This window comes from Danio rerio, chromosome 7, assembly GCF_049306965.1.
Source record: "Danio rerio strain Tuebingen ecotype United States chromosome 7, GRCz12tu, whole genome shotgun sequence".
Classification (NCBI taxonomy): domain Eukaryota; kingdom Metazoa; phylum Chordata; class Actinopteri; order Cypriniformes; family Danionidae; genus Danio; species Danio rerio.
Genome location: NC_133182.1, coordinates 13,427,671 through 13,439,943, shown reverse-complemented (window position 1 = coordinate 13,439,943; position 12,273 = coordinate 13,427,671). Strand labels below are relative to the sequence as shown.

Below are 12,273 nucleotides of genomic sequence, written 5' to 3'. Positions count from 1 at the left end.
CATAAAAATTTAGCCTTTACTTTATTCGCCCAGAGGTAAAGGACATGGAAAAAGCAAAATGTGATAGATGTAATGAGGGCGGATAATTACTGGCACAATTCAGTGATAATAAATGCTACTGTGCCGTCACCTACATACACCAACACTCCAGAATATGACATTCTTAATGCTAAACTGCATAATCAAGGGTAACGTTGCTCTGGTAGATTTAATTAAATTCACACCCTTTCTTCTCAGATAATCAGATATTCATTTGAGTTGAAATATATTTATTCGACCGAAGGTAGTTGTTTAATTGAATGTACAGCGAGACGGTTTTTATAGCTACATAAATCATTTGACGGTGTTGTGATCTTCCACTTTTAAAACAATATTCATAACGAAAAGGATAAGATCATTTAAACTTATCTGCTACATAAAGAGCAGGGTGAGATGTAATATATATAATATACACCACCTGACAAAAGTCTTGTCACCCATCCAAGTTTTAGGAGCAACAAATCAAAACTTGACTTCTAGTTGATCATTTGGTATCAGAAGTGGCTTATTTGAAAGGCAAAGGAGTCTAGATTACGCTTATTTCACCAAAATAAAATATGATCATGCCTTGATTTTTAATTATTAAATTAGGACAGTAAGGTCTGACTTTGCTTAGACAAAAGTCTTGTCATTTGACAGAAATAATGTAAAGTATAGAATATAGAGTCATGCTGCAGTGGAAAAAAATTCATATTGTGTATGACTCCCATGAGCTTGGAGGACTGCATCCACACATCTCTGCAATGACTCAAGAATGGCTCAATAATGTTCATGTCTGGTGACTGGGCTGGCCAATCCTGGAGCACCTTGACCTTCTTTGCTTTCAGGAACTTTGATGTGGAGGAATTTGCCCTCTCCTGTGGTTTGTAATGTAATGGGCAGCACAAATGTCTTGATAACCCAGGCTGGTGATGTTGCCATCCACTCTGCAGATCTCTCGCACGCCCTATACTGAATGTTATCCTAAACCATGATTTCTCCTTCACCAAACTTGACTGTTTTCTGTAAGAATCTTGGGTTCATGTGGGTTCCAGTAGATCTTTTGCAGTATTTCACAATTCAACAGATTAGAAAAATCGACCTTCTACCACTTTACCAAATGATCAACTAGAAGTCAAGTTATAATTCGTTGTTCTTCCGAACTGTCTTTCCTTGAAAAATGTGATGTTTGTGTATGGTTGGAGGGGTCCAATTTCACTGCATGTAAAAGTGGATGTGACAAATAAAGACATTATCATCAAAATCATCATCAAAAGCAGCTCACCTTTGGTTTATTGCTCTTCTGTAAGACTTCAAGCAGGTGACGACGGAAACCCTCAAGCTGAGAGAGGCCGATCCTGAATGAAAAGAAGAGTGAATGATGAACACACTGCTCAGACTCATATATATACACAGTTGAAGTCAGAATTAACAGACTCCCTGAATTATTAGCCCCCTGTATATTTTTTTCCCACACATTTTGTTTGATGGAAAGAAGGTGTTTTCCACACTTTTCTAAACACAATAGTTTTAATAACTCATTTCTAAGAACTGATTTATTTTCTCTTTGCCATGATGACAGTAAATAATATTTGACTAGATATTTTTTCAAGACACTAGTATTCAGCTTAAAATGACATTTAAATGCTTAACTAGGTGAATTAGGAAATTTTGGGTAATTAGGCAAGTCACTGTATAACGATGGTTTGTTCTGTAGACAACCACAAAAAGTGCTTAAAGGGGCTAATAATATTGACCTCAAAATGGTTTAAAAAAATTATATTCTACCTGAAATAAAACAAATAAGACTTTCTCCAGAAGAAAAAATATTATAGAAAATACTGTGAAAAATCCCTTGCTCTATTAAACATCATTTGGGAAATATTTGAAAAGGGCTAATCATTCAGACTATAACTATCTATAAGTAGAACAGATCTCTCTTTTACCTGGGCACCAGATCTTTTCCCAACACCACTGAGGTGACGAACTCTTTCGAGTACTCCATTGCATCCTCACTGTGAATCAAAAACACACTCTGTTCATACTTGTGCTTTAATGCCAACTTGAAAACCTCGTCACAACCCATTTTACCGCCATAAAAAGTGATAAAAGATTTCAAGGTGAAATTTGATACATAATTTTAGCTTCATATTGTGTTTTTAGCTTCATATTGTGTTTCACAGAAAAACAAAAACTGCAATGCAAGAGTTTTCTAAAATGCAACTGGCTTCATGAATGGAATAAGTTGTGTGTTATTGCATACGGAATATGCAATAACTCACAAAAAAACAGATTTCAACAAATTTTTGAGCTTTTCATTCATTCTACTTATGTACTCATGTAATAACTGTGTGTGTGTGTGTATGTTACATGTATATGTATATGTGTATATTGCAGATTGATTGTTCAATGTCTTGCCATGTGTATTCTGATGAGTTAATCCATTTGTGTATATTTTGAAGCTGATTTGCCAGAAAATAGTTGTAAAAATGCGGTGCTTCTAATCCTCCTTGTGAGTTTGGTTTCTGTAAGGTTGTCAATTTAATTCTTGGGGTCTTGTTTTTCCAGTAGAATTTTGTTATAATTGAGTCTAGAGATTTGAACCAGGTATGTGTGGGTTGGGTTGGAATCATTGAAAATAAATAGTTAATTTTTAGGAGTATGGACATTTTGATTACTGATATTCCGCCCATGACAGATAGTGGTAAGTTCATCTATTTCTTTTAAGTAATGCAGTATACTTAAGTCCAAACCACTTTGACAGCCTTGCGGAAACATTGATACCTAAATATGTGATATAGTTGGTGCAAAGAGGGATTTGTGATGTTTAAACTAGCAGTTGGATGTAAAACTATACAAAGACACACATGATTTTGCACTCTCTGCCAGGTGTGTCCGAGTCGTACATGTCATACGGCTGAATGCTGGTCCTCTCACTCATGCAGCTTCTCTCTGTCTGCCTGTCTGTTGCCAAACACAAAGCGGGGGAGCTCTTGGCTCCGCCCCCTTGTTATGTTAGGCGGGAATTTGAAACTAATTTTCATGTGACCTAAAACAGCGACCTGTGTACACACCCCCAAAATGACACTTTTTAACACATTATAATAAAAAAATCTGAACTGTGTTTTGAACTGAACCTAAACTGGCACACTCAGAAGAACCATAATATTACTATAAATCATAAAAAAGGGGTAAACTATGTGCCCCTTAACTCGTAGTTTAATCATTGCATATACGACTTTCCTCATGTCATCATGCCTCAATGCCTACTAAACAGTTGAGATTAGAACTGTAGTGTAAATCAACAATGGCTCTGTCAGACTGACCTAAGCAGGCCGCCGGGAGGAGAGTAGGAATAGCATTGCAGTGAAGGATACTGCGGCCGAAGGAGGAAGGACAGGATGGCGGCTGTTCCCGCTCCCAGAGAATGACCCACAATCACCAGCCCGTAGTGCATCGTCCCTTTACTCTGAGATATACACAAACACATGATGAGTGTGTGTGATTGTGTGTCATGTGATATCATAGATCAGTGGTTCTCAAACTGTGGTACATGTACCACTAGTGGTAAGCAGGCTTCCTTCTAGTGGTACTTGGAGGAATGAAATACGTCATAAACATGCTACACACATTTCAAAATTTATCAAAAATGATGTATATAATATGCCAATTTGACAAATAGCCTATATTTCTGAAGTAATCTGTCGCATTTTTTTTTTAACTGTGCAGAGTTGTAGCTGCTTTACTGGGCCTACTACACTACTGTATTTCAACACTGCTCATTTTGGTGGTACTTGGAGAAACAATGTTTTTCCTGAGGTGGTACTTGATGAAAAAAGTTTGAGAACCACTGTCATAGATAGATAATGCTTGCAACCTGCAAATCGTGCTTGAAGACACTAGGGTTGATTTACAAAACGACTAGAGAAGCTATTTGAACATTTATCTAATAAGATGTAATGTTGTTTATCTCTGAAAATAATAAAAAGTTGATCACACAAAAAAATGAATCAATTGACTTACCAAATCTCTCCCAAAGGCTTGAGAGAGGATCATCTCTTGCTCCAGTTTCTTCTTGATGTATTCGGCTGAATAAACCATTCCCTAAACAAACCATTGCCAAAGAGAAGCAAAGACTTCATATCTGTCAGTATATAAAGACATGGACAACATTATTGATACTCTTCAGTTTTGTCCAAGCCAGTTTTAATTAGTTTGTCGTTTTTAATTGCTAATTTGAAAGCAACATCTGACTTTCGATAGTTTATTTTCAGTATTTTCTATATTAAATCACTACTTTTCTCATTTTAAAGTGATTTCAGTGTAGTTTTTCTGTCTTCAATGGAAGAGTGCCAACAATTTAGTCCGTGTCTGTATATAAATACCATGTTGGTCTTTATATGTGTGTGTTTGTGCAGAACCTTGTGTCCGAGCCACGTGCCGTGCTGCTCCTCGACAGGCAAACGCTCCGAATCGCCAGTGAGATCTGTTAAAGCGTCCTGAGAAAAAGACACACAAACGTATTAAATGATGAATTTAGAGGCAGCCCGACATTATCGCAAAACAAAAATTGGGTTTATTTTGAGGTATTGACTGTCCAGATGTTCATTAGCCCCACTTGTTACATGGTTACCCGTTAGATAAATAAATAAAAGGGCATGAAATATTGATTCGAGTTCGGGTTATTTTATTATGTGGAAAGAGAGAGACCACAGAGTGATAAGAGAAACACGAAACTAGCACAAAAATCGATAGTACTACAGTGTATATATGGTGTTATTATATAAGGGCTAACTGAGCCTGCACTATTGAATTATTATTTTTATCCTCGAAACACTCAAACTTATGCGTTAAAGAAGTTTCTTGAGAGATTCTGCAGGATTTATGAAGGTAAATTTAAGGTATTTGTAGGATAAGGTAAAGAAAATGTTATGAAAAAATGTCTGTGACCATGAAATGTCAACGTCTTTAATATGTCTGTAAATTATTATTGTAACCTTTATTTTACCAGGAAAGACACATTGAGATTAAAAATCTCTTTTACAAGAGCGTCCTGGCCAAAATTAGGCAGTGCACAGTACAGTAGGCAGACTGCAGAATTGAGAGCACACAATTAGTTATTAAACTAATTGTGCCCTATAATGAAATCTGGGTAGACCAGTGTATAGTAGAATAATAAGAGATCAGTATATGGAAATGGGCATACTGTGGGCCTCAGACACCACTGTTTCTCACATTCGCATTGCAACTCTCACATGGTTGCCCACTGAAGCTAAGCAGGGCTATGCCGGTCAGTACCTGGATGGGAGACCACATGGGAAAGCTAGGTTGCTGCCGGAAGTGGTGTCAGTGAGGCCAGCAGGGGGTGCCCAACCTGCGGTCTGTGTGGGTCCTAATGCCCCAGTATAGTGACGGGGACGCTATACTGCTCAGTGAGCGCCGTCTTTCGGATGACACGTTAAACCGAGGTTCCGACTCTCTGTGGTCGTTAAAAATCCCAGGATGTCCTTTGAAAAAGAGTAGGGGCTTAACTCCGGCATCCTGGCGAAATCTGCCCACTGGCCTCTGTCCATCATGGCCTCCTAATCATCCCCATAATCCAATTGGCTTTATCTCTGTCTCCTCTCCACCAATCAGCTGGTGTGTGGTGTGCGGTCTGGCGCAAATTGGCTGCCGTCGTGTCATCCAGGTGGATGCTGCACACTGGTGGTGGATGAGGAGATTCCCCCATTGTGTAAAGCGCTTTGAGTGCCCAGAAAAGTGGTATATAAATGTAAGGAATTATTATTATTATTAATAATAAAGTTCCACAAGTGTAAAATCCCAGTGGACCACGAATCAAACAGATGACAAAACAAATTGTGACAGGACTCTCAGGTCACTCCCTCCGCATTTGCATGCAGGGAATAAACATTTATCATGTTTATTCTGAAGTTTAATGTGTGTATGTGTATGTTTTAACAAACACGTGTAGACTGCTGGATCATGTCAAACCCCTCAGCTCAACTGTCATCTGTTCATGCAGAAGTTGTTATTAATTCCTGGCTGTGTTTTCTTTGACTGCAACTTCAAAATACAAGGCGATGCATCTCTCCGTTGTCACGCCTCATCATTACAGTACTGAACATCTGTGTTTGACTGACCTTAGGAGACAACGTTCCTCTGATGCTGATCACGACTTTCTTCTTTGCGTGATCCACTGCTACAAAGAAGGGCGTCTCATAAACCTACAAAAACAGCGAGCAGTCATATTCACACGTTTCATATTTTGGCCGAGAGATGACTCACTGATGTGAACAGACATTTATCACACAAGACTCAACACCTCAGCATTCAAGAGTCAGGGGGATTTAGGGTTTATGGGAAGATGTGCTACCGCGTCATGGCAGGATGTGTAGACAATCTGGACTTCTTTGAGGTCTCGGTCTAGAAACTGGCGTCGGATGGCAAGAACGTTACAGCCGCAGCAGTTATCTTCCTCAACGGTGACGGACTGAGAGAGGCGAGAGCTTGAAACTGAAGTATTGCAGCTGAGCAGAGAAGAGAAACAGAAGAGGAAAACATTAAAGCCATTCGATCCCATCCATCTGTCCATAAAGATCATTTTTTAGAACGACAAATGTGACAGCATGCCTTTCATCCTGAATCACACAGTGCATATCAATGACTATTAAAAAAACTTGGTTTCTTACCCTTCACAAGACTCTCTTTTAATTTAATATTTTCTGCAGAAATCTTTACAATAATACATTTGTGTATATACATTAGATGAGTCAGTACTGAAGGCAAATCTGGAGCACATTGAACAAAGTAACTTACGATAAAAGTGCACAAATTAGTAGACCAAATGATATATTTTAGAGAAACATATTAAATAAAAATGTTTAAAAAATATATACAATTTTATAATTTGTATTTTGATAATTTTATAATTTGTAATATCTATCTATCTATCTATCTATCTATCTATCTATCTATCTATCTATCTATCTATCTATCTATCTATCTATCTATCTATCTATCTATCTATCTATCTATCTATCTATCTATCTATCTATCTATCTATCTATCTATCTACATCTTACCCCAGACATGCTCAATGATGTACATGTCTGGTGAATGGGCTGGCCAATGCTGGAGCACTTTGACTTTCTCTGCTTTCAACCCCAAACTTTGGTGTTTCCTTTCGACTTTCTGCCACTTTTCCAATTGATCAATTAGAAGTCAAGTTATTATTTGTTGCTCTTACAAATGGGATTGACAACAAGACTTTTGTCAGGTAGTGTATATATATACCAACTATTTAAAAAAAAAAAAAAAAAAAAAAAAAAAAACAATATATATATATATATATATATATATATATATATATATATATATATATATATATATATATATATATATATATATTATAAAGTAGACATAAAATAGAATTAACAAAAACTACAAAATAATTTTTCCTTCAAATAATAAGCATATTAATAAAAATATTATAATAAAACACAAATTCTAATTAATAACAAATGATAATTACATGTTACGAATTAAATGACATTCATATACATGAGACATTCAATTGAACTGTTTATAATAAGCCTTTTTGTAGTTTTTTTGTGTTTGGTGATGTTTGTTTTTGTAATTTGTGGGGACATTACAAAGATTTCCATTGCTTCTATACTGTAAAAACTAGAGTTGGGTCGATAGTTGATTCTCATCCCCCCGTTTGTGAAAAATACACACGGCCCCGTTCACACTAATACGTCTTACTTTTAAAATGGCATTTTAGACCGGAAACCATCCACGCCCACAGTGGTGTTTAACCAAGCATTTCTGAAAAGCTCTCCGTCCTATACTGCTGAAAACACTCATCACGTGACCACACACACACATAGAGGCATGCGCTGCAGCATCTGAGCTCCAGCAGTCAGCCCAGAAAGCAGTGCACGTCGGACAGTTATCAAGGATGTACCGCTGAATCGCGTCTCACTATAGTTGTTAAATGTGACATTTAATTAATCTTGTCTCTATCTAATGACTTTTCAAAACCAAAAAGTTGATCATAGGTAACCAAAGCACTAAATCAGCCACTACTATACAAGAGCCGCATTTATTCTCCTTATGTTCACTAAATAATCAAAAGCCTCAGTTTTACTCACGAGCAGGTGCTGACAAGTCTGCAGAGTCCACATGCTGGTTTTCTCAAAAGATAAACGGGCCAGCCATATGCCGCCATGGCAAACAACATGTAGTAGCACACTTCCTTATACATGGCCATCTCAGTCTGCAAACAGAAGCAGACAATCATAAATAAACCCATACAAAAGCAAAACACACATATACTGCAGACATCAAATACCGAGTTCTTGAGGTCCAAGTATTTAGTGTTGCGTGTCACAGGCATCCCAGACAGAAAGGCTAAAACATCATTGTTTGCCTGCAAGAGATGAAAAAAAAATGGTCACACTTTACAATTAGACTTCATTAGTTCAGACTCAGCTGTATTATCCTAAGTTTAGGGAAACTGCAGCAAGATGACATAATACAAGCAAAGTTCCATGTACAAATCACCAAGTTTTCACCATAACATAATCAATTTTTAGATACATTTCCCTCCCTGCTAGATCTAATAACCCGATGGCCTCTTATAACTGTTGGTATAACTACAGCAGAATGTATAATACCAAGGTTTTGGAAAGACATTCAATGCCCTATACTTAAATTATAGATGGAATTCATGATTGAGAATGTGTTAAATGAAAAATCATAAGAAAGTTGATATAAGAAAGAATTCAATTTCTTCCCTTAAACCAGGGGTGTCCAAACTTTTTGGGCCGAGGGCCAGATGTAAAAAAACAAACGTTGTCGCGGGCCAAATTTTACATACATCACACAGACACGCATATATATATATATATATATATATATATATATATATATATATATATATATATATATATATATATATATATATATATATATATATAAATACAGGTGAAGTCAGAATTGTTAGCCCCCCTAAATTATTAGCCCCCGTTTATTTTTTCCCCAATTTCTGTTTAACGGAGAGAAGATTTTTTTCCACACATTTCTAAACATATTAGTTTTAGTAACTCATTTCTAATAACTGATTTATTTTATCTTTGCCATGATGACAGTAAATAATATTTGACTGGATATTTTTAAGACACTTCTATATAGCTTAAAGTGACATTTAAAGGCTTAACTAGGTTAAGCAAGTTAACTTGTTAAGTCAAGGTAATTAGGCAAGTTATTTTATAACAATGGTTTGTTCTGAAGACTTAAGGGGCAAATAATTTTGACCTTAAAATGGTTCATAAAAAAAATTTAAACCGCTTTTTATTCTAGCCGAAATAAAACAAAAGTCTTTCTCCAAAAGAAAAATTATTATCAGACATACGGTAAAAATGTCCTTGCTCTGTTAAACATCATTTGGGAAATATTTAAAAAAGAAGAAATAAATCAAAGAGGGGCTAATAATTCAACTGTGTGTAGATAGATAGATAGATAGATAGATAGATAGATAGATAGATAGATAGATAGATAGATAGATAGATAGATAGATAGATAGATAGACAGACAGACAGACAGACAGACAGACATACTGACAGACAGGCAGACAGATAGATACTGTAGATCATAACAAGAACTGCTGCTTAATTGAATACATGTAATAGCGACACCCGGTGGTTATTTTTTGAATTACGTTCATTTTTGTATAGCGGGCCAGATTCTATTGATATTTATAAAAAGCCTCGCGGGCCGCCAAAAAACTGATTGCGGGCCGCAGATGGCCCGCGGGCCGTAGTTTGGACATGCCTGCCTTAAACTATGAACGTGTCTACCCTGTTTTCCCAAATTTTCTTTTTAAATTTTCTTTAACAGTGTATTTGGATGCATTGTGTATTTTTGTATGGTACCGTATGTTATATTAAGGGGAAACTAATGAAAAACCTTTCAAACAAAAAAAATCAATAAATTAAAAAAAAAATCTAATGGCCACATTCTGTTTGTTCTACAAAGGGAGCTCTAAAGCGATGCCTTGATGGCAACAAAATACAATGGGTGACCCGGGGTGCATATGATAACCCGGGCCCTCTTCAAAACTCAGTTTTGGTAAGTCACCAATGGCCCAGATTGGTTAAAACCGATAATCTTGCCTGCCATCTTAACAAGGTTACCTAACCTGTCCTTACTTGACAGACGCAGATTAATTTACCAAGCTACAATGCAGAAAGATAAAAGAGATAGAACAAATAATAAATGGTTTAAAAAATACATGGTACAATCACTAAAATATCTAAGTTTCATAAAAAAAAAACTTTGTTGCACTTTTTTTTATAGACAGCCTGGGTGTTAGGTTGAAATGTCAACATATTGTCAATAACAACCCCTAAATATTTTTGTGTTAATAACTAGGGCCAGACGGAATCTGCAAACGTTTTTTGCTATTTCTGCAGTGAATTTTGATAAAAATCTGCGCATTTCTGCGGAATTATTTTGGGAGTATCATAACTAAAATCTTATAATGCAAAATAAAAAAAATAATACCTTTTTAACTTTTATTTAAGGTTTAAAATGCAAATCCAATCAGATCCACTTTATTTGGTAAACAAAGCAAGTCTCTCATTTAATATATCTACTAAAGTCAGAAAATATGACTGTACAAACTGCATTGTACGTAAATCAGATGAACATTTTCATATTAGTCAATAATATTACTGTAATTATTTTAAAAACTGAATAAATATAGATTTACACACATTTACTCAAGCAAATAAACAGTATCAAAGATGGGCTAAAATCTTCATAAATCTGCTTTCGCAGATTCCGTGTGGGCCTAGTTAACAACTAATGTATTTGCTAACATGAACTAAGAATGAACAATACTTTTACAGCATTTATTAATGATAACTCAATATTCACTAATTACCATTAACCAGTTTTGTCATATCTGGAATACTCAATTCTGATTGGTCAGTCGTGACATTCCAAGATAATTTATTGTGAGATAACAACCGTTAAATAACAAGGGCTAATCTGGAAACTTTCAGTCCCCTTGACTGTCAGTGAATACTTTCAAATTCATACTTGCATCCACATTCATATGTATCTCCTTGTCAGTCACGCCACAGTTATTGACTGTTTAGCAACATCTTGTGAATGAATAATGCGCAGGTTAGTGGATACTCCATCAGCAATCAGCTTTGTTTGTTTTTTACTTTGCTTCTGTGTCTTATTTAAGTGAGTTTGTTAAATATTCTGAGAAGAACATCAAGTTGCTATTGTACATATTTCATTGATTTCGTCGACAGTTCCGTGCAATTTGATGAGATACTATGCACATAGACTGTTCTGATTAGCTGTGAGTTTTGATTGATTTATTTAGGTATATTTATGTGAAAGTAGCCGAGTCTGACAAAAAAAATATTCCTAAGGCTGGTTTATACTTCTGGGTCGGGTGATGACCGTGACCCACGGCGCATGTCTTGCGCGCTGCTGTGCATTTATACTTCTGAGTGCTGTTTGTGTTGCTCTGCAATAACTCTTCTGAAACGTTAGCTGGCAGTGGGTTTTTTTTCCTCTATGTCGAGTTTCTTCTCTGGTGTTTTGCTTTTTTCTGAACGCTACCTAAATGTACAAGTAGCTAAAACTTGTTCATTCTGAGGCGGGAACTGGCAGATGTGCTGCAACTTTAATCATGAGGTAAACACAAAACAAATGTTTCCAATTGAAGCTTCTTCACCGGACTCGACACTTGTAAACACTCGTTTCAACGGGTTAGCGCAGCTCTCGGCCACACCCATGTTTGTTACGAATACCAAGCTGACCAATCTCAGAGCTTGCTCTACGTGTCGTTGCAACATGAAGTTACATTTTTTGAGAGGTGTGCATCAGCGTCAGCCACAGCAAAGGCTATGCGACCGCGCGAAGGCTGCACCTGGCCATATGCATGCGCTTGACACAGAAGCATAAATAAGCCTTTATAGGGAATAAAACCACCTTTTTAATAATATTTTTTATTTCTGTACTGAAGAGTCAGATATTTTCTGATGTAACGTTCTGGTAATGTTACTTGGTATAAACACCTAAAACAAAAGTAAAACAGAATATGGAGTCATACTAATTAATCAGATTTTCACAACAATCATCATTCCAAAGCAGCTTATGGTGAAAATAATAATTCAAATACTTTGCAGAAAGTTTTTTAATTCTGGGAAACTTCCAATTTTTAAA

The 12,273-nt window shown here is 36.3% G+C and overlaps 1 protein-coding gene across 8 annotated transcripts in view; it reads right to left on the bottom strand.

The window, feature by feature from the left end:
* The window catches only part of dagla (diacylglycerol lipase, alpha), a 120,582-nt gene that overhangs the window by 36,353 nt on the left and 71,956 nt on the right, over positions 1 to 12,273 (bottom strand). For all 8 annotated transcript variants that reach the window (XR_012383164.1, XR_012383165.1, XM_021477715.3 and 5 more), the window contains exons 8-16: positions 8,375 to 8,452; positions 8,175 to 8,299; positions 6,395 to 6,548; positions 6,162 to 6,245; positions 4,440 to 4,517; positions 4,042 to 4,122; positions 3,345 to 3,487; positions 1,965 to 2,033; positions 1,304 to 1,376 (exon numbers count right to left, since the gene is read on the bottom strand). Coding sequence is in view for 6 of the 8 variants with exons in the window: in XM_021477715.3 (XP_021333390.2) it covers positions 1,304 to 1,376; positions 1,965 to 2,033; positions 3,345 to 3,487; positions 4,042 to 4,122; positions 4,440 to 4,517; positions 6,162 to 6,245; positions 6,395 to 6,548; positions 8,175 to 8,299; positions 8,375 to 8,452 (885 nt within the window). In the remaining 2 variants the exon portion in view is untranslated. The remainder of the gene's footprint in view (positions 1 to 1,303; positions 1,377 to 1,964; positions 2,034 to 3,344; positions 3,488 to 4,041; positions 4,123 to 4,439; positions 4,518 to 6,161; positions 6,246 to 6,394; positions 6,549 to 8,174; positions 8,300 to 8,374; positions 8,453 to 12,273) is intronic.